Consider the following 23,792-nt stretch of genomic DNA (forward strand, 5'->3'; position numbering starts at 1 on the left):
GGTCTTTGTACAGCCAGCGTGTATATTGTTCTGCAGGGGTATGGTAATAATATTATTTATTCACTATGTAGTGGTAATGGTAGTGGTCATCATGTGGTGGTATTATTTGTGCTTTGCATAGTGATAATTTTGGTAATATTGGTCTTTATATAGTGTATTGTAGTACTGTATATACTGTAGGTAATATTTAGGCCTGGTACATGATAATTATGTATGAATACATTTTTTTAAATGGCAGGAAGTGGGGTCATATGGAAAGACATGGGTGGGTTTAGGCCACTTAACTATGGCTAGCTATGCCCTGGATATGGTACATATGAAAGGGGGTCAAATAGTAGTATAAAATACCTTTTGTTTGTAATTGACTTTGAGCTGGTAGGAGAAGAATAGCTGCTGTGATTTCTCTCTTACACAGCAGCATATATAGATGAATTCCTGCTCTTCATTCATTTTTTAGCACACAGAGACAAGCAACAGCAGCATGGAGTAATTTATACAGCAGTCCTGAGCTCTGTTGATGAGAATCATGCTCTCATGCGTGGTAAAGGATTTTAGAAAGCTCAGCAATCTTCCTGTGTCTTGCTCTGCCTGTTTCCTCACTCTGCTCCTCACTCCTCCTTTTGACTTTCTTGTCCATAGAGTATAATGGACTAAGTAGCATGACCCCACAGTGAGCTAACAGTCCAAGAGGGAGTTGTGCTATTTTTTATCAGAGTTTATGATAAATATAGGAGGCAATGACAAGGGAAAGAAGTGGCTGGTAAGGGGGGAATAAAACAGATATCTCTGACAAGATATGTTACAAAGTTTATTATATTCACCTGTATTATTAATTTATGTGAAGTTTGTTGAGATTACAGTTCCCTTATAGCCAGTCATAAAATATATAAGATTCTTTGACATCTGATCCCCAAATTACTGTAAAATAAATAGGAGAGGAGATTCCAATACATTCACAGCTAGGTTCATGCTTTACTTTCTTACCTGGCATGTCCATATTGAGGTTATTAGAAATCCATCATCTCTAAAAACATTAAAGATTTCTATGATGCCTCTGGAGTAGCCAAACACAGAGACACTGGCATCTGAAACTGCCAGGTTAAAAGTCAGGTAATCTGTGGGCAGCAAACTGCTCCTCTGCTTGTACAATATGAAAATGACAATACTGTTTCCAAACCATGACATCCATCCTGAAAATGAAACGTATGATGTGTTAATAATTAATAATATGTAATAATCATTAATAAGTAATAGTTAATGGTGATAATTTGAGTTTTAGTGAAGGTGATGAATGAGCAGATGTAATACTGTAGTAGCTGAGGAATATTGTAAACCTATATTATACATGTACTGTACTTACCTTTCAGCCTCTTACAATGTATCAATAACAGTAAAATAATGCAAAAATCTAACTGGGAAAACGGGACAAAGTATGCACCCATAATTTAATAAATTTCATCAAAAAGTAACATTAAAGCTTTGGCTACAATTTGTGCAACATGTCTGCAACTTGCTGTTGGTGACTATTTTAAAACTGTGATTTTGTCAAAGTTACAATGGTATGTGACTTGTACTGAAGTCTATGACAAGAAAGTTGTGGGAGACTTGCGACACAAATTTCAACAAATTTGGAAACATATGTTACATTTGTTTCTCAGGTTGCAGTCTGACTCCATAGGAAATCTTGAGATGTGATGTCGACTCGCAATGCAACACTACAATTTCAGTGTCGCGCAATAAGTCGCCGTGTAGGCATTGCTTGAAAGAGGTTGTCCCACGAGCAAAGTTGATTTTCATCAATACATCTTGGAATAAAAATAAGTTCCATAATTTGATGTGTTTAACCCCTTTAAAGCCCAGGGCGTACTAATAAATATCTGCGCCCTGGGACTTAAGAGCCTGGTACGTATTAGTACGCCCTGTTGATTTTGCCCGCACACAGGCTGTACGGGCGTGATCACCGCCGGGTGTCAGCGGATTGTCACAGCTGACACCCGGTTCTATGTGCTGGGAGCTGTCCCGCAGTACATATCCAAAGTATCTTCTGCATCTGCAGCGCTGACAGCCTGTATAGCACAGGGATGGTGCTCCATCCCTATGCTATACAGGCGATCAGAGTAAAAAAAAGTGAAAGTCCCATAGTGGGACAAAGTATAAAAGTAAAAAAAAAGTGTGAAAAAATGGAAAAAAAAATTGTAAAAATATTAAAAAAAAATAAAAAATAATCCTCCAAAAATAAAAATATAATGTACCCATCAATAAATATTATTATGAAAAAAACAAAAAAAAACAAAAGCACACATATTTGGTAACGCCGCGTTCAGAACGACCTGACCTATAAAAATGTCCCACTAGTTAACCCCTTTAGTGAACACGGTAAAAAATAAAAATAAAAAATGAAGCAAAAAACAATGCTTTATCATCATACCACCAAACGAAAAATGGAATAAAACGTGATAAAAAATACGAATATAAATAAAAATGGTACCACTGAAAACGTCATCTTGTCCCGCAAAAAACAAGCTGCCATACAGCTCCATCAGCCGAAAAATAAAAAAGTTATAGCTCTCAGAATAAAGAGATGCAAAAAAATAATTTTTTCTATAAAATAGCTTTTATTGTGTAAAAGCGCCAAAACATAGAAAAACTATATAAATATGGTACCGTTGTAAACGTACTGACCCATTTTGCCTCCCAAAAATCAAAGTAGAAAGCGATCAAAAAATGTAACATGCCTGAAAATGGTACCAATAAAAACGTCAACTCATACCGCAAAAAACAAGCCATGACATGACTCTGTCTGCCAAAATATGGAAAAATTATAGCTCTCAAAATATGGCGATGCAAAAACTAGATTTTGCAAAAAAATGCGTCTTTTAGTGTGTGACAGCTGTCAATCATAAAAACCCGATATGATTCTGGTATCGCTGTAATCGCACCGACCCGAAGAATAAACTCTTCTAATCACTTATACCGCACAAGGAACGGCGTAAAAAATAAAATCTAGGGCTAGGGTTAGGGTTGTGCTAGGGTTAGGGTTGTGGTTAGGGTTAGGGTAAGGGTTCGGGTTGTATTAGGGTTGAGGTTGTATTAGGCTTGGGCTAGGGTTAGGGTTGGGCTAGAGTTAGGGTTGGGCTAGGGTTAAGGTTAGGCTAGGTTTAGGGTTGGGGTTGGGGTTAGGGTTAGGGTTGGGCTAGGGTTAGAGTTGGGGTTGGGGTTAGGATTAGGGTTGGGCTAGGGTTAGGGTTGGGCTAGGGTTAGGGTTGGGCTAGGGTTGGGGTTGGGGTTGAGGTCAGGGTTGGGCTAGGGTTAGGGTTGGGCTAGGGTTAGGGTTGGGGTTAGAATTAGGGTTGGGCTAGGGTTAGGGTTGGGCTACGGTTAGGGTTAGGCTATGGTTAGGGTTGGGCTAGGGTTAGGGTTGGGCTAGGGTTAGGTTTGTATTAAGGTTAGGGTTGTATTAGGGTTGGGGTTAGGGTTAGGATTTTTTTCAAAAGTAAAAAAAAAAGATGATATGGCGACTAGTGTTGAGCGCAAGTGCTCGATACTTGAGTTTGCATCGGGTGCTCGGGTATGCACTGAGTATCGCAGGTGCTCGAGTGACATGCTCGAGTCTCCACCCCATATGCTACGCAGCCCAAAAAAACTTGCGGGGATTGCCTGCCATGCACAAGCGATCCCCGCATGTTTTTTTTGGGTGCCTAATAGCCGTGAAACATGCGGGCGGGGACTCGAGCATTTCACTCGAGCATGTGTGATACATGGTGCATACCTGAGTACCCGATGCAAACTCTAGTAGCGAGCACTTGCGCTCAAGACTAATGACAACTTATTCAATATGATGACCTAATGTTATCAAATTCTGTGTCGTACCTCTGGGTTCAAAATGTTCACTATACCGCTTGATAAATTCCTTGAGGGGTGTAGTTTCCAAAATGGGGTCACTTGTGGGGGTTTTCTGCTATTTGGGCACATCAGGGGCTCTCCAAACGCGACATGGCGTCCGTTCTCAATTCCAGCCAATTTTGCGTTCAAAAAGTCACACACACAGTGCTCCTTCTCTTCTGAACTCTGCTGTGCGCCCAAACACTGTATTTTCCCCACATATGGGGTATTTGCGTACTCAGGAGAAATTGCACAAAAGTTTTTGGGGTCCATTTTCTCCTCTTACCCTTGTGAAAATGAAAAATTTGGGGCTAAAACATCATTTTTGTGGAAAAAGTTTGATTTTTTATTTTCACGCCTCCATGTTATAAACTTCTGTAAAGCACTTGGGGGTTCAGGGTGCTCACCACACATCTAGATAAGTTTCCTGAGGGTTCTAGTTTCCAAAATGGTATCACTTGTGGGGGGAGCCACTGTTTAGGCACATCAGGGGCTCTCCAAACGCAACATGGCGTCCGCTAATTATTCAAGCAAGTTTTACATTCAAAAAGTCAAATAGTGCTCCTTCCCTTCCGAACCCTGCCATGCGCCCAAACAGTGGTTTTCCCCCACATATGGGGTATCTGCTTACTCAGGAGAAATTGCACAACAAACTGCATGGTGCAATTTCTCCTGTTACCCTTATGAAAATGCAAAATTGGGGGCTGAAAAACATTTTTGTGGGAAAAACTTTAAAATTGTATTTTTACGGCTCAATGTTATAAACTTCTGTGAAGCACCTGAGGGTTCAAGGTGCCCACCACACATCTAGATAAGTTCCCTGAGGGGTCTAGTTTCCAAAATGGTGTTCAGGCACATCAGGAGCTCCCCAAACACAACATGGCGTCGGCTAATTATTCAAGCAAATTTTACATTCAAAAAGTCAAATGGCTCTCCTTCCCTTCTGAACCCTGCCGTGCGCCCAAACAGTGTTTTTTTCCACACATATGGGGTATCTGCATTTCAGGGGAAATTGCACAACAAATTTTGGGGTCCATTTTTTCCTGTTTCGTGCGAAAATAAAAAAAAAATTTGTGAAAAAAGTTAAATGTTAATTTTTTTCTTCCACATTATAAAATTCCTGTGAAGCACCTGAAGTGTTAATAAACTTCTTGAATGTGGTTTTAAGAACCTTGAGGGGTGCAGTTTTTAGAATGGTATCACTTTTGGGTATTTTCTGTCATAAAGGCCCCTCAAAGTAACTTCAAATGTCATGTGGTCCCTAAAAAAATGGTTTTGTAAATTTTGTTGGAAAAATGAGAAATCACTGGTCAATTTTTAACCCTTATAACTCCCTAATAAAAAAACCTGTTGATTCCAAAATTGTGCTGATGTAAAGTAGATATGTGGGAAATGTTATTTATTAACTATTTTGTGTGACATATCTCTCTTATTTAAGGGCATAAAAGTTCAAATTTTGAAAATTGCAAAATAAACGCAAGTGATATCAAAGAAATTTTACCACAATCATGAAGTACAATATGTCACGAAAAAAACTATCTCAGAATCAGGGTGATCCGTTGAAGCGTTCCAGAGTAATTAATTCATAAAGTGACAGTGGTCAGAATTGTAAAAATTGGCCTGGTCATTAACGTGCAAACCACCTTGGGTAGTAAAGGGGTTAAAAAGATGTTCCTGTCCTGAGATAATCTTATAAATGTGCCCCTTCAATTCAATTAAAAAATGAATAAGTTAAACAACATATAGATGACACAAGACATTCATGGCTGGTGAGTACTATAATAACATAACAGACCCACAATATATATATATAATCAAATACAAATTGGAAGAGGGTACAATCATATGTTACCGACGGAAACCAATATAATAAAGGTTTTGAGGTACACTACATGTAAATAGTGATTCAAAAAGAATAAATGACCACAGGATAATTTAATATATTTTCAGAAGTAAGGGGTGTAGAGACATGCACAGTGGCAATAGAGAAAGGGTGACAAATCTCACCAGACCATGAGGAACAGCACCCAACGTACATTTCGCATCTAGCTTTGTCAATGCCCTGTGACTCCTTGACGAAGCTAGATGCAAAACGCACTTCGAGCGCAGTTCCTCATGATCTGGTGAGTTTTGTTACGCTTTCTCTATTGCCACTGTGCATGTCTCTACGCCCCATACTTATGGAAATATATTAAATTACCTGTGCTAATTGATTGGTTTTGAATCACTATTTACATGTAGTGTACCTCAAAACCTTTATTATATTGGTATCCCTCTGTAAGATATGTATGTACTCTCTTCCTGTTTGTATTTGATTGTATATTGTTACCGGTCCGGGTGGTGGAACCTCTGTGCTTCGGTGTAAGGAGGGACCAGAGGGGCGTGACTAAGTGCCTACTCGGCCTGACCAAGGTCACACGGCGGCTTAGTCGACTCCGTGAACCAGGGAGGGACTGGGCAGGTGAACCAGGTGCCACTCTGGAACCGACCTTGTGTGAGAGCAGGTGACTCCCACGGGTCAGATGACAGGAACTGACCCGTACAGCGGATGAGCACGGCAGGAAGGCAGATGGGTGGTCCGAGTAGTTCTGCAAGCAGGAATGGCAGATAGTCAGACAGGTTCTCCGGGTAGGCAAGCAGGCGGGCACGGCGGATAGCCAGACAGGTACTCCGGGTAGGCAGACTGGTGGGCACGGCAGGTAACTGGCAGGTGCTCCCAGGTAGGCAGGCTGGCAGGCACAGCAGGTAACTGGCAGGTGCTTCCAGGTAGGCAGGCTGGTGGACACGGCAGGTAACTGGCAGGTGCATCCAGGTAAGCAGGCTGGCGGGCACGGCAGGTAACTGGCAGACTGGGGAGCAGAACAATTAGACAGACTCGTGGGCTGGACAGTAGACAGACTGGCGGGCTGGACTGACTGGCAGCGGGACCTGAGGGCTGAAGCAAGTGTTAGCACACGGAACAACAACCTTGCACAGGAACCTTCATATTGGAGGAGGTGCCTTATATAGGAGAAGTCCTCTGGCCATTGGCCGGGGACTCTTTAGGATGGCGCGCGGTCCCTTTAAGAGGGAGGGAGCGCGCACGCGTGCGCCCTAAGCACAGTGCCCAGGAAGCTTAGCGTGGTGCGCGCCACAGCAGCAGGGGAGCAGAAAGATGCCGGACCAGGACCGCGGCGGTGAGGGGAACGGCGTCTCTGCCTGGCAGGAGGCAGACGCCAATGCTACAGTATCCCCCATTTACGCCCCCCCCCCCCTTCTTTAGGCCCACAAGAAATTTTTTAAGAAGATGAGGGGCATGAATGTTCTCCCTGGGTTCCCAAGACCTCTCCTCCGGGCCAAACCCCTTCCAATCCACAAGAAAGAAAGTCTTTCCTCTTACCCTCTTGGTGGCCAAAATGTTTTCTACCTCAAAGACGTCCTCAGCGGAGACTGGAGCTGGAGTGGTACCTGGATCGTCAGAGAAGGAATTAAGTACAACTGGTTTAAGGAGGAATACATGAAAGGAGTTGGGAATCCGTAAGGTGACCGGGAGTTTCAGCTTGTAGGCCACGGGATTGATTTGGTTCCGAACTTCGAACGGACCGATGAACCGTGGACCCAACTTATAAGAAGGTATTTTGAGAAGGACATATTTGGAGGAAAGCCAGACCTTGTCTCCCAGACGGAATTGAGGCGGATCCTGACGTCTTTTATCAGCATGTCTCTTCATCTGCTCGGAGGACTGAAGAAGTGCAGATCTTGTGTCTTCCCAAATAGCCGAAAATTCACTGACGAGGGACTCCGCGGCAGGATTGTCCACTGAAGAGGAGATGGGAAACGGAATCCGGGGGTGTCGACCGTAGACCACAAAAAACGTTGATACATTCCACTTGACCATTGGACTGAGGATGATAAGGCAGAAGAGAAATCCAAAGAGACATCCAGCAGCTTGCACGTAGCTCTCCAGAAGCGCGAAGTGAACTGAACTCTGTGATCAGACACAATGTGAAGGGGTGTGCCGTGAAGACGGAAGATGTGATGGATGAAGTTCTTAGGCAGCACAGATGCAGATGGAAGACCAGGCAGAGGGATGAAGTGGGCCATTTTAGAAAAGCGGTCAGCGACCACCCAAATGACTGTACAACCGGCAGAAACAGGGAGATCCGTGATGAAGTTGATTGCAATATGTTGCCACGGAGGGGAAGGCACAGAAAGAGGATGAAGACGGCCGGCTGGAAGGTGCCTGGGAACCTTGTTACGGGCACAAGAGGAACAAGCCGCGACAAAGTCCGCAATATCCTTGAGCAGGGAAGGCCACCAGTAATGTCGGGCGACGAGCAGAAAGGTCTTCCTCTGGCCAGCATGACCGGCTAGTTTGGATGAATGGCCCCAGAGTAGAACCTTCTTTCGATCCGGAACCGCTACAAAGGTCTTACTGGGTGGAAGATGAGACAGGTCAAACGGAGCAACAGTCATTACTTTGGAGGGGTTAATGATATGTAGAAGCTCCGCCTCTTGGTCAGAACACAGAAATGAGCAGGATAGAGCATCAGCTTTAATGTTCTTGTCCACCGGGCGGTAATGTAGAGTGAAGCAGAATCGGGCAAACAATAGAGAACACCTGACCTGAAACGGATTTAGTCTTTGGGCGTTCTGCAAATAAGCGAGGCTTTTGTGATCAGTGTAGATGACCACCAGGTGCAGAGCCCCTTCCAGCAAGTAGCACCACTCCTCCAGCATTAATTTGATGGCCAGCAGCTCATGATCTCCTATGGAGTAGTTGTGCTCGGATGAGGAGAAGAGCTTAGAGAAGAAGCCGCAGGTTACCATTCTCCCGGACGAGGATTTCTGGGTGAGCACCGCTCCGGCTCCAGAGGAGGAAGCATCAACCTCCAGGAAGAACTGCTTGTTGCAATCCGGACAGTGCAGCACAGGAGCGGAAGAGAAGGCTTGTTTAACGGAGATGAAGGCCTTCTCCGCTTCGGAAGTCCATTCCCTGGGATTTGCTCCTTTACGGGTGAGTGCAGAGATGGGAGCCGTCCAGGATGAGAAATGAGGAATGAAGAGGCGGTAGTAGTTTGCGAAGCCCAGGAATCCCTGAATCGCCTTCAACCCCTCCGGTCAGGGCCACTTTAAGACGGCAGACACTTTCTCGGGATCCATCCGCAGACCTGTCTCTGAGATAATATAGCCCAGGAACGGCAGAGAGGTCTGCTCAAAGAGGCATTTCTCGAATTTAGCGTATAGGCGAGTCTTCCGGAGCCTTTGCAGAACCTGACGAACATCCCTCCGGTGTAAGGGTAGATCCGGAGAGAAAACCAAGATATCGTCCAGGTACACCACCATGCAAGAATACAGGAGATCATGGAAGATGTCGTTAACCAGCTCCTGGAAGACGGCTGGAGCATTACAGAGACCAAAGGGCATCACGTGGTATTTGTAGTGACCATCCCGGGTGTTGAATGCCATCTTCCACTCGTCTCCCTGGCGGATCCAGACCAAATTGTACGCCCCACGAAGATCGAGCATGGTGAAGATCTTCGCGCCTTTAAGACGGTCAAACAGCTCCGAGATGAGAGGCAGGGGGTACTTATTTTTGATGGTAATCTGGTTAAGGCCCCTGTAATTGATACAGGGACGTAGAGAGCCGTCTTTCTTCTTGACAAAGAAGAATCTTGCTCCAGCCGGAGAGGTGGATTTCTGGATAAATCCCCTAGCAAGATTCTCTTCAATGTACTCAGACATGGGCCGGGTCTCAGCCAGCGACAAGGAGTAGATTCGCCCACGGGGAGGAGAAGCACCAGGTACCAGGTCGATGGGGAAATCATATTGCCTATGAGGTGGTAGTGTCTCCGCTTCCTTTTTATCAAAGATGTCCGCATAGGACCAGTAGGGTGCCGGCAGACCAGGTAGATTAGCCGGAGTGGACGGGGGTCGAGCTTGGCGAACAGGAACCAGACAGGACCCATGGCATTCCTGACCCAACGGAGCACTTCTCCAGATCTCCAATTCAGGACGGATTCATGTCTTTGTAACCAGGGTAGATCAAGCAAGAGGGAGTGAGAGAGACCAGACAGCACATGAAAGGAGATCTTCTCCGAGTGCAGCATTCCCACCTGAAGGGTTACAGGTTCTGTAACAAGCAGGATGGTTTCCTAAAGGAGCCTCCCATCCACGGAGGCAACCGTCAATGGTTCAGCCAGACGTACGGTAGGAATCTGATACCGCTCCACAACAGCCAGTTGAATGAGGTTCCCAGCGGCTCCAGAATCCAGATGGACGATCTCGAAGAAGCGGGTCTCACCACTGGAAATAGAAACAGACAGAGTCAAGGATGGAGAGGATTTACTCTTGCCTAGTATGGCCTCTCCGAGCGGTCCTAGACACTGGAGTTTCCGGACCTCACCGGGCAGGACCGGATCAGATTCTCTATACTGCCACAGTAGAAGCAACTTCCCTCGGCTCGGCGTTTCTCCAGGCGAGACTTGACCATCTTGGTTTGGTCAATTTGCATAGGCTCAGGCGAACATGCCCGGGGAATTGCTGGTTGTGAGGCTGGCCTTTGGAAAGTTGGAGCGAGACACGGAAATCTTCTCTCCCGGTTAGTCTCCTTGGCACGTTCCAGAAAACGGATGTCAATCCGGGTAGCTAATGACACCAGGTCATCCAGGGTGGAAGGGATGTCACGACCAGCTAGTTCATCCTTGATCCATCCGGAAAGACTCTCCAAAAGGTGGACACCAGGGCCTTGTTGTTCCATGCAAGTTCAGATGCAAGGGTTCAGAAACATATGACATACTGGCCCACAGTGAGACTCCCTTGGCGGAGACGGAGAAGTGAGGAGGCTGTAGAAGATTTTCGTCTGGACTCATCAAAGACCTTCCGGAAGGCAGCGAGGAAAGCCAGAAGATTGGACACCAGGGGATCCCCTTTCCCACATAGGGTTTAGCCATGCCATTGCCTCCCGGTGAGGTGAGACATGATGAATGTCACCTTGGCCCGGTCGGAGGTGAACTGGTGAGCCAAGAGTTCAAAGTGCAGGGTGCACTGATTTATGAAGCACCGACATAAAACGGGGTCACCACCAAAACGTGGAGGCGCAGAGAGCTGGGGTCCAAAGCCGGGTGCCACATCGCCACTGGGTTGGGGTGCCGCCGGAGCGGGTGCCGCTCGGCTAGAGACGGATACAGACGGGGTGGACAGCGTGTCCAGACGGGAGTTGACAGTCCGCAGATAGGACAGGATAGTTTCATGTTGGGATCTCTGACGCGAGACCGCCTGGTACAGGTCAGAGAGAGAAGGAGCCTGGGGGCCACCGGGTTCCATGGCCTGTGCAAACTGTTACGGGTCCGGGTTTTGGAACCTCTGTGCTTCGGTGTAAGGAGGGACCCGACGGGCGTGACTAAGTGCCTACTCGGCCTGACCAAGGTCACATGGTGGCTTAGTCGACTCCATGAACCAGGGAGGGATCGGGCAGGTGAACCAGGTGCCACTCTGGGACCGACCTTAAGTGAGAGCAGGTGACTCCCACGGGTCAGATGACAGGAACTGGCCCATACAGCAGATGAGCACAGCAAGAAGGCAGACGGGTAGTCCGGGTACTTCTGCAGGCAGGAATGGCAGATAGTCAGACAGGTGTTCCGAGTAGGTAAGCAGGTGGGCACGGCGGTTAGCCTGACAGGTGCTCCGGGTAGGCAAGCAGGCGGGCACGGCGGATAGCCAGACAGGTGCTCCGGGTAGGCAGGCTGGCGGACATGGCAGGTTACTGGCAGGTGCTTCCAGGTAGGCAGGCTGGGGGCACGGCAGGTAACTGGCAGGTGCTTCCAGGTAGGCAGGCTGATGGACATGGCAGGTAACTGGCAGGTGCTTCCAGGTAAGCAGGCTGGCGGGCACGGCAGGTAACTGGCAGACTGGCGAGCAGAACAATTAGACAGACTGGCGGGCTGGACAGTAGACAGACTGGCGGGCTGGACTGTAAGACAGACTGGCGGGCTGGTCTGACTGGCAGCGGGACCTGAGGGCTGAAGCAAGTGTTAGCACACGGAACAACAACCTTGCACAGGCACCTCCATATTGGAGGAGGTGCCTTATATAGGAGAAGTCCTCCGGCCATTGGCCGGGGACTCTTTAAGACGGTGCACGGCCCTTTTAAGAGGGAGCGCATGCGCGCCCTAAGCACAGTGCCTGGGAAGCTGCACGAGGTGCGCGCCACAGCAGCAGGCGAGCAGGAAGACGCCGGACCAGGCCTGCGGCGTTGAGGGGAAAGGCGTCTCTGCCCGGCATGAGGCATAGACGCCAATGATACATATATATTGTGCGTCTATTGTGTTATTATAGTACTCACCAGCCATGAATGTCTTGTGTCATGTATATGTTTTTTAACTTATTCATTTTTTAATTAATGTTGAAATAAAATCAACTTTTTATTCATATCTTTATGCCTTGCACTTTTTTTCCTATCGCTTTAGTCTATCCCCTTTGTGTGCAAATTGTGGCTATAGTACTTTTTTGTTGATGATATATTTGTAGGTTTATTTACTTATGATTTTAGTAATTTGGAATAAACCCTTGCAAGTATCCAAAGTAATGGTTTGCAATTAATTAAAACTCATTTTATCAGAACACTAGTAAAGTTCGAGGTCCGTACCGAACACCTAGTGTCCGTGCACGGACCCCAAACACGGACTTCTCCAGGATGTCCGTGTTATTGTTCGGGTTCAGAAGCCCATGCTGTCTTCTGTGTGACAACGCGAAAAACACCGGCGCTCTGATCAGCGATAAGTTCGTTACCGCCTGTCCGAGCTCTGACTGGTGTTAAAAAGGTTACCACCTGTCACAGGCATCAGCTGATGAGAGTACTACTCTCATCATCCTACACCCGCTGTCGCTGATATCAGCAAGAGCAGGCTAGACTGATGATAGTATCAGCCGGCGTCTGTGCAATAAATAAACAACATTTAAAAAATTACAAGGAGTCTCTTCTACTCTTGGTAACCAGTGCAAGGAAAACCAACATCTGCAGGCTTCAACCTCCTGCTGTCAGCTTTATATTGGCTGGTTATCAAAAATAGAGGGATCCCACGCCATATTTTTTTATTATTTAAATAAATAATTTTTTTTAAAAAAAGGCATAGGGTCCCCCCATTTTTGACAACCAGCCCAGCTAAAGCAGACAACTGGGGGCTGGTATTCCCAGACTGGTAAGGGAGACCATGGATATTGGCCCTCCCTTGCCTAAAAATTTAAGGACGCAGCCGCTCTAAAAACAGGCACATCTATAAGATGTGCCAGTTCTGGTGCTTTGCCTTGCTCGTCCCACTTGCCCTGGTGCGGTGGCAAGTGAGGTAATAGCTTTGGGGTTGATGTCAGCTGTTTTATGGCCGCTGACATCAAGCTCAGGGGTTAGTAATGGAGAGGCGTCTATAAGACACCCCCATTACTAACCCCATAGTCATGTTGTAAAAAATACCCATCCAGAATAAAGTCCTTTAATTGAAAGAAAGACACAGACTCCTTTATTTTAAATAAAAACTCCCCACCCTCTTTTACGCATTTTTTCACAAAAAATAAAAAAGCTAAATTATACTCACCTTTCTGACAATAATCCATTAATGCCCATGTCCCACTGTAAAACACAAAGCATAATAAAACACCATATTCCTCACCTGTCCACGATAATCCATTAATGGCCATGTCCCACGATGATCCAGATAATTTGGAGAGCGGTCACATCAGTGATGCGACCACTTTCCAGACGAGCCAAAACACACTGAGACAGGCGAGTGATTATGCTCCTGCAGTGTATAGCGCTGATGTGAGAAAGGTCACCAGTATTCATAGCTGATGAACCCTGGTCACCTTACTCACATCACCGATCGCTGCATGAGAACTTTCTCTCGTAGCGAGCGGTGATGTCATTGAGGTGACTGGGGTTCATTAGCTATGATCTCTGGTTACCTTTCTCACATCTGCACTACACACTGCAGGAAAGTAATCATGCTCCTGTCTCAGTGTGTTCTGGCTGGCTTGTTGAGCTGTTGCATCATGCCACCGCTCAACAAACCACCCAGATATAGCAGAGCTGGAGTTCTTTGAGGGACAGATATGGATTATTTTCTCATTTGACAGGTAAGGAATATGGTAGTTTATTATTTTTTATTTTACAGTAAAAAATGGGTAAAAGAGGGTGGGGAGTATTCATTTAAAATAAAGGAGTCTGTGTCCTTCTTTCAATTAAAGGACTTTATTCTGGCTGTGTATTTTTTACAACATGATTATGGGGTTAGTAATGGGGGCATTTTATAGACGCCTCTCCATTTCTACTCCTCGGCTTGATGTCAGCGGCCATTAAACAGCTGACATCAACCCCAAAGATATTACCCCACTTGCCACGCACCAGGGCAAGTGTAAAGACCCAGGCAAAGTGCCAGAATTGGCACATCTAATAGATGCACCTTTTCTGGGGTGGCTGCGGGCTGCTATTTTTTGGCTGGGGAGGGCCAATATTCATGACCCCTTCCCAGTCTGAGACTAGAAGCCCCCAGCTGTACCCGAACTGAACTTTTTTTAAATGTTCGGGCGAACCCGCCGTAACCGAACATCCACAGGTTCACCCATCACTATCAGGCACTATTGTAATAACCTAAGCAAAGTATTTTTTACTCCCGATCATAGTAAGGGACTATCAATGACTGACTGAGACCAGCAGAGTCATCAAAAATTGTCCCTCTTAGTGCAGTAGCTTATAATATTAATTACAATAAAATGAAATTTAATCAGGTTTGGGCAAAATATTAAGAACATACCCTGCTCTGTACATACCTGGATATAAGGACATTGTATACACAGTATTCATTATTAGACTACTATTATTGGAACTGAAGAAATTAGATAGCAAGAAGGTCAAGAGCAGAATAAAATATCTACCGTATATTATGACACTAGTGCCACAAACACAAGTCGAACTAAATTAAAATCTCTGTATCTGTTCAGATTCCTACTTTATCACATATGGCATAAAAATATAGTGGTTGGTGCTGGGAATGACTATCAACTTAAAGAGAAGGTGCCGCAATTTTTTTTTGTATTAATAATTTTTTATTAAATAATCAATTATTTTTAATACAAAATTAAATGAACTACTTTAATAGTTTTTATTTATTAATTTTTACTTCAGCCACTGGGGGCTTCATTTGGGGTGTGTAAATGTCTGAGAACAACACATACCTTAAATATGGCAGCCCCTGGGCATAGGAGACTGCAGTCGCCTTACGACCACATGTCTTGTATTGAGGCTGATCCTCCTGCCTCTAACTGTGACCTGGGCATGCCACCTGGCCTATCCAGGTCACAGCTGTGGAAGGAGATTTGCGCCATATTTGTGTAGCCTGCAGTTTATGCTGTAGGCTGCAGTTTCCTCCTGTCATCGCCCACACTGCTCAGTGCATGTGATGATCGGAGCTGCCAGTGAGAGGAGGTGTCAGTGAGTGGAGGTCCGGGGTGAGATGAGTATCGGCGTCATCCGTGGGGAGACGTGATTGCATACTGTCATCAGTATCACCGCTCACTGCCCACCCGTTCAGCACAGCAGGGAAATCATCACGCTGCTGTGCTCTGAACACACAAAATAGGACGAAGCACTGTGTTGGAGTGGAGGGAAGGTGAGTAGAAGCATTTATTGATTTTTTTTCTATGCATTGAACATATGGGGAGCATATACCAGGATGAGGGACAAATACCAGGCTAAGGGACATTTAAAGGAGTTGTCCACTACTATTTAAAATATCCAAAGCGTTTTTATTATGAAAAGCAGCTTCTTTGTAGATACCTCCCTCTGCCTTTTCTGCATGTGAGCGGTGCTATCACTGGCCGCTCACAGACATCATGAGACCCCCGGCTGCAGCCGGCTCTGACATCACGACAAGTCCAGGCTGCAGCCGGGGGTCTCTCTCTTCCGCGTTCCATGGTGGCTACTGGGTTGTGGGCGGGGTTACCCCCGCTCATCATACCCAGTATCCATCCCTCTTTCCATTCATTGGGAAAGCGCGCGGTGGATGCTGGGTGTGGCGCGGTGGGGTAACCCCGGCCACAACCCAGCAGCCGATCCCAGCGCTGAGTCACGCCTCACTTGTCGTGATGCCTGTGAGCGGCCACCGATAGCGCCGCTAACAGGCAGAAAAGGCAGAGGGAGGTAATTATAAAGAAGTTGCTTTTCAACATAAAAACGCTTTGGCATATTTTAAATAGTAGTGTACAACCCCTTTAACAGGATGGGGGACATATACCAGGATAAGGGACATATACCATGATGAAGGGACATATACCAAGATAGAGGACATACTTTTGACCATGTGATATTTCAGTTTTTCTTTTCTAATAAATTTGCATACATTTCTACATTTCTGTTTTTTTTTCAGTCAAGATGGGGTGCAGAGTGTACTTTAACCGCTTCCCGACCGCCCACTGTAGATAAACGTCCGCGCTGCCTGGGCTCTGTGCAGCGCGGACGTTTAAAAACGGTGGGTGGTCCCGCAGCGCTCAGGACCCCCAGGGTCCTGCAAGTGCTGCAGGAGCGGTGCAGAGCGATAGCTCTGACAGGGAACATCATCGGGACCTGATTGGATCAGGTCCCAGTGATGTTAACCCTTTGCTGTCTTCTATATGCCAAGATCTATAGTGATCGCGGCATATAGAAGACAGCAGGAGGAGAGGGGGTCGTCCACTTACCTCTCTGACGGCCCCCTTATACCTTCCAGGACCTGACGTTGCTATGGCAGCTGGAGGTCACATGACCGCCTTCGGCTCTGCCATATATGGTGTCCTGCCTGGCTCAGCCTGCAGCCTGCAGCTGAAGCCTGGCAGGAGACTCTGACTGTGAAAGTCAGTGAAGATCTCATGTAATGTAATATATGTCTATTACATTACATGAGATCAGGGATCAGAAAAATAAAAATTAATGTCCCATACAGGGACTAAGTAAAAATGTAAAAAAAAATGTTTTGAAACTGTTAAAAAAAAAATACAAAATAAATTAAAATAAATAAATAAAATGTTAAACCGATACATCCGTATATTTATGCAAAAATAAAAAAAGTACACATATTTGGTATTGCCGCGTCCGAAACAACCCGAGCTATAAAATTGTCACACTAATTAACTCCTTCTGTGCACACCGTAATAAAAATAAATAAAAAACGGAGCAAAAAACTATGCTTTTTCCTCATATCGCCAAACAAAAAGTGGAAAAAAATGCCGCTGAAAACGTCATCTTGTTCCGCAAAAAAAAAGCCGCCATACAGCTCCATCAGCCGAAAAATAAAAAAGTTATAGCGCTCAGAATAAAGCAATGCAAAAAAAATATTTTTTCTTTTATTGTGTAAAAGCGCCAAAACATAAAAAAAATATACAGTAAGTGTAGTATCGCTGTAAACGTACTGACCCGAAGAATAACGCTGCCTGATCACTTTTACCACACGCAGAACGGCATAAAAAAAAACCCTCAAAAAACAATTCCTGAATTGTTGGTTTTTGTTAATTTTACCTCCCAAAAAACGGAATAGAAAGCGATCAAAAAATGTCTCGTACCCAAAAATGGTACCAATAAAAATGTCAACTCGTCCCGCAAAAAACAAGCCATCACATGACTCTGTCGGCCAAAATATGGAAAAATTATAGCTCTCAAAATATGGCGATGCAAAAACTAGATTTTGCAAAAAAAAAGCGTCTCTTAATGTGTGACAGCTGTCAGTCATAAAAACCCGATATAAATCTGGTATCTCTGTAATCGCACCGACCCGAAGAATAAAGTAATCTAATCAGTTATATCACACTAGGAACGGCGTAAAAAAAAAATAAAACCAATTCTTCACCTGCTACTGATTTGTTTATTATGTCTCCCAAAGATCGCAGTATGGCTCGGCACACATTTATCCTGCGCTCTGCGCTGAGCACTTACGCCACAGTTTCCATGTAAATCTCTGAAATATGTGATTCAGCCGGAACCCATGACGGAAGATTCCCTGTAATGAGGCCGATATAGGCCACTGTGGATGCCGTCTGGCCTGTGATCCCATGGTGTCATTTGTTTAAGGCGTGCATAAAAGTGCGGTTGGCCACAGTTTTGTGCACTTCTGAAAAAAAGGACACCACTAAACAGAGGCCAGACAGAGTCCAGAGTAACTCTGCTGCCTCATTACAGTGAATGGATCCCGCAGGGGTTTCATCTGAAATACATCACTTGGAAATTTAGATGGAAACCCCGATGTAAGTGCTCAGCCTAGAGCGCCGGATAAATGTTACGTAAAATGTTCCCAATAAAAGCTTCAACTCAGTCCTCAAAAAAAGCTAGTCCCCACTCAGGTCCGTCATCTGTTAAAAATATAAGGGACTTCCAAGTTACTGGTAGCAGAAAGGCTCTGGAAAAGCAAAATGGCCCTTGCCCCCCAAAAGAAATTCAGAAAATGTTGTGCTCCCAAATCCAAATGCCTATTCTACAATAATTTGGTCTCCAATTGTCAAATAGCGCTCCGTCCCCCCCAGATCTCGCCGTATGGCTGAGTGGTACGATACAGCCACATATGGGGTATTGCCACTTTTAGAAGAAATTGTGTGACACATTTCGGCACCATTTTTACTCATTGCCCTGTGTGAAAATGTAAAATCTGAGGGTAAAACATTTTTTTGTGGTAAAAATATAATTATGCTTTTTTCACTGCCCAATGGTATAAATTTAAAAATTAAAAAATACTCACTACTTCCCTAGATGAAGTCCTTGAGAGGTGTAGTTTACAAAATGGGGTCACTTGTGGAGGTTTCTGCTGTTTCGGCATGTCAGCGACTCTTCAAATGTGACATGGTGTCTGCTGCCTATCCCAGCCAACATAGCACTCCTTTCTCTTTCGAACCCTGCCGTACACCAAAGCAGTGGTTTTCCCCCACATATGGGGTATCAGCGTACTCAGGAGAAATTGTACAACAAATTTCATGGTGCAATTTATCCTATTACCCTTATGATAATGCAAAATTAGGGAATGAAAATAATTTTTTGTGGGAAAACTGTGAAAATTTTATTTTTATGGCTCAATATTATAAACTTCTGTGAAGCAGCTGGGGGTGCAAGGTGCTCACCACACATCTAGATAAGTTCCCTAAGGGGTCTAGTTTCCAAAATGGTGTCACTTGTGGGGGGTTTCCACTGTTTAGGCACATCAGGAGCTCCCCAAATGCAACATGGCGTCCGCTAATTATTCAAACAAATTTTACATTCAAAAAGTCAAATGGCGCTCCTTCCCTTTCAAACCCTGCCGTGCGCCCAAACAGTGGTTTGCCTCCACATATGGGGAATCGGTGTGTTCAGGAGAAACTGCACAACAAATTTCATGGTGCAATTTATCCTATTACCCTTATGATAATGCAAAATTAAGGGATGAAAAACGTTTTTGTGGGAAAAATGTGAAAATTTTATTTTTACAGCTCAATATTATAAACTTCTGTGAAGCACCTTGGGGTTCAAGGTGCTCACCACACATCTAGATATGTTCCCTAAGGGGTCTAGTTTCCAAAATGGTGTCACTTGTGGGGGGTTTCCACTGTTTAGGAACATCAGGGGCTCTCCAAAGGCAACATGGCGTCTGCTAATTATTCAGACAAATTTTACATTCAAAAAGTCTAATGGCGCTCCTTCCCTTCCGAGCCCTGCTGTGCGCCCAAACAGTGGTTTTCCCTCACATATGGGGTATCAGCGCACTGAAGAGAAATTGCACAAAAAATTTTGGGGTCCATTTTTTCCTGTTACCCCTGTGAAAATAAAAAAAATTGGGTCTAAAGTAACATTTTTGTGAAAAAAGTTAAATGTTAATTTTTTTCTTCCACATTCCAAAAATTCCTGTGAAGCACCTGAAGAGTTAATAAAGTTCTTGAATGTGGTTTTGAGCACCTTGAGGGGTGCAGTTTTTAGAATGGTGTGACTTTTGGGCATTTTCTGTCATATAGACCCCTCAAAGTGACTTCAAATATGATATGGTCCCTAAAAAAAATGTTTTTGTAAATTTTGTTGGAAAAATGAGAAATCGCTGGTCAACTTTTAACCCTTATAGCTCCCTAACAAAAAAAAATTTTGGTTCCAAAATTGTGCTGATGTAAAGTAGACATGTGGGAAATGTTATTTATTAACTATTTTGTGTGACATATCTCTCTGATTTAAGGGCATGAAAATTTAAAGTTTGAAAATTGCAAAATTTTCAACATTTTCGCCAAATTTCCGATTTTTTCACAAATAAACGCAAGTGATATCAAAGAAATTTTACCACTATCATGAAGTACAATATGTCACGAAAAACAATCTCAGAATCAGGTGAATCCGTTGAAATATTCCAGAGTAATTACTTCATAAAGTGACAGTGGTCAGAATTGAAAAAATTGGCCCGGTCACGAAGGCAAAAACAGGCTCTGGTGCGAAGTGGTTAATGAGAAAAAAAATGAACTTTTTAGAATTTACCAAATGGCTGCAATGAAACAAAGAGTGAATAATTTAAAGGGGTCTGAATACTTTCCGTACTCACTGTATACCAGGATGGAGGGGCATATACCAGGATGCACTATATGGGGCACATTATACTGTGGGACACTATATGAGGTCATTATACTGTGAGGCACTATCTGGGGCCATTATATTGTGGGGAGCTATATGAGACCATTATACTGTGGGGCACTGTGAGGAGCTGCCCACTTACTAAAGACTATGATACTTTTCCAGCAACGGACCACCACTTTTGTCAATATGATTATTGTGTTTTATTAGTGATTTACTTGTTATGTTTTATATAGTTCTGCTTACTTGTCAGTATGTAAGATTCACTTGTAAAATGTCCAGCATTCCACTAATCTCATCTTTATCTCAGGAGTCCATTGTTTCAACAGCCAATAATCTCATTAGGTGAGTGTAGATTGAGACACAGTGGAGCCGTCACCACAGGGGGTCTTACAGGCAGTCCCAGATGAAGGCTTCTAGAAAATTCTACATTGTTTTTAGCGACCAGTAAATGCTTAAGGGGAAGGGTGTCAGCACTTCTGAGCTGGGAGGGGGCTGACCCCAGGGAAGTAGGGGAGAGACATGTTTTAGTCGGAGAGTTGGGTGGAAGGATTGAAGGAAGAGGATGGAGACTGTGGACTTGGAAGGATGAATGGATAAACATGTTACCATTATGGATTATGTCGTTTGGATTTACACTTTCTTAAAAGGACTGCTGCTACTGGATACCTGTGCTTTCATTGTTTTATCTGCCGTCTAGAGGATCATGGACTGTGGCTACAGACTATACTGGCTGGAGATACGAAATCTGTGGGTCAACAAAAAGTTGGGAGACAGTGAGCATGGCCTTATACAAAGCTAGTGGAACTACTGAACCCAGATTGGGAATTTGAGGACTGAGAGATCTGTATTTTGGCCATTTACCTGGAATTGCTTTATTACCATGGCTGTGATCAATAAAATATTGTTGCATCGTTACCCTGCCTAGGTGATTACTTACAACCCACAACCTCAGATCTTTACAGGCACATTATACTGTGGGGCACTGTATGAGGCCATTACACTGTGGGGCACTATATAGAGCCATTTTACTGTGGGTCACTGTATGGGGCCATTATACTGTGGGGCACTATTTGAGGCCATTATACTGTGGGGCACTATATGGGGCCATTATACTGTGGGGCACTACATGGGACCATTATACTGTGGGGCACTATATGGGACCATTATACTGTGGGGCTCTATATGGGGCCATTTTACTGTGGGTCACTGTATGAGGCCATTATACTGTAGGGCACTATTTGAGGCCATTATATTGTGGGCACTATATGGAACCATTATACTGTGGGGCACTATATGGGACCATTATACTGTGGGGCTCTATATGGGACCATTATACTGTGGGGCTCTATATGGGGCCATTATACTGTGGAACTCTATGTGAGGCACATTATAGTGTAGTGCACTACATGGGGTCATTATATTGTGGTGCTCTATATGGGGCTCTTATACTGTGGGGCACTATATGGGGCAATTATACTGTGGAACACTATGTGAGGCACGTTATAGTGTGGTGTACTATATGTGGCCATTATATTGTGGGGCTCTATATGGGGCTATTATACAATGAGGCACTATATGGGGCCATTATACTGTGGGACACATTATACTGTGGGGCATATTATACTATAGGGCACTACATGGGGCCATTATACTGTGGAACACTATGTGAGGCACATTATAATGTGGTGCACTATATGGGGCCATTATACTGTGGGGCACTATATGGGGCCATTATAATGTGGGGCACATTATACTGTAGGGTACTATATGGGGCCATTATACTGTGGGATACATTATACTGTGGGGCACTATATGGGGCCATTATACTGTGGGGCACTGTGACAACACAGCGTTTCTTCTTAATTATGCCAGACATAAATGCAGTAGGCCAGAAGCCATACGCTTTTATCTTTATGTTGACTTTTGAATTTATGTGTGTTCTTTGGTTGGTCAGCACAGACTATTGATTGAATAAGCCTGGATGTTAACACTTGAGTTGATACTTATTGCAACTTATTGTCTGCTAGCTTTGCAAGTAAGGGACTCAGGGTCTTTGAACAATGGATGTTTGCTACATATGTTAATTACCATTGTACAAGTCCATGCAGCATGTTGACTTGTATTGTTTGTGTGGTACTGGTAATAGTTTAGCCTTCAGTGTTAGCAAGTCAACATTGAGGGATGAGCTCCTGGTCACGTACCTCAATGGACTGTCAGCTACCTAAGCTTGCTGCTACCTCCTCTCGGTGGGTGCCCTCCCAAAGCGGGGTGCCACTGGTTGGGGTAGTTGGCCCTGGAAGTCTGAAAATCTCAGTTGCTCTAATCCCAGTGAGCGGAAGGGTGAGACTCTGTAATTTTGCACCATCTTGGGTATTTTGCTGGGACTGTTCTATATGTTATTGCCTGTTTGGTGATTCAATAATTGAACACTCACCCTGTGTTGTCTGTGTAGTATTATGCCCACGGGAGACCCCGGGTCTTCACAGGCTCTATATGCGGCTATTATACTGTGGAGCACTATGTGAGGTACATTATCGTGTGGTGCACTATATGGCATCATTATATTCTGGGGCTCTATATGGGGCCATTATACTGTGGGGCACTATATGGGGCTATTATACTGTGGGGCACTATATGGGGCCATTATACTGTGGTGCACTATTAGGGGCCATTATACTGTGGTTCACATTATAGTGTGGGGCACTATATGGGGCCATTATACTGTAGGGCTCTTTCTGAGGCCATTATACTGTGGAGCACTATGTTAGGCAGATTATAGTGTGGTGCACTATATGGGGCCATTACACTGTGGGGCATAGTGATATGGGGCCATTATTTTGTGGAGCACTATGTGGGCCATTATACAGAGGTTAGTATGACTCAGCGACTCTAATGAGCGGTATAGTTACTGACGTCACCATTCACTACAGCTGCCAGTCTCGTAGAGCGCAGCGGGACCTGTAGTGGCTGCTGCTACAGCCTATGGAGCTTCGTTCTCTGAACAAGGCTCCGTAGCCTTTGGACGTTGGATTCGGGGAACATCGTGGGAATGCCATGGACTATGTCAGACCTGCATGGGAACCTTTTGATTTCTAATAAATTGGAGAATGAGGGACACTGTCTTGTCCTTAGCTCTCTCATTTTTGTTTTTCGGGTTTCCATTTGTGGACTACGGCGGATTTGGTGGACTACGGCAGATTCAGTGGACTACGGTGGACCTGCATGGGATTTTAAAAACAAATAAATAAATTGGTGAACCAGTCAAAGTGTCAGGGGCTGTTTTTTCAAATAAAATTTATTTTTTTGTCTGTGTGTGTTATTTTTTCATTAGTGGGTTAGT

General features: G+C 44.7%; 1 protein-coding gene across 2 annotated transcripts in view; it reads right to left on the minus strand.

Annotated features, from left to right (window-relative positions):
- LOC141258383 (visual pigment-like receptor peropsin) overlaps nucleotides 1–23,792 on the minus strand; it is a 58,181-nt gene that overhangs the window by 29,613 nt on the left and 4,776 nt on the right. For both annotated transcript variants that reach the window (XM_073673382.1, XM_073673381.1), the window contains exon 2: nucleotides 985–1,190. In XM_073673382.1, coding sequence (XP_073529483.1) covers nucleotides 985–1,190 — 206 coding nt within the window. The remainder of the gene's footprint in view (nucleotides 1–984; nucleotides 1,191–23,792) is intronic.

This window comes from Phyllobates terribilis, unplaced genomic scaffold (assembly GCF_046119375.1).
Source record: "Phyllobates terribilis strain yellow unplaced genomic scaffold, ASM4611937v1 Scaffold_3__8_contigs__length_932513732, whole genome shotgun sequence".
NCBI classification, from domain to species: domain Eukaryota; kingdom Metazoa; phylum Chordata; class Amphibia; order Anura; family Dendrobatidae; genus Phyllobates; species Phyllobates terribilis.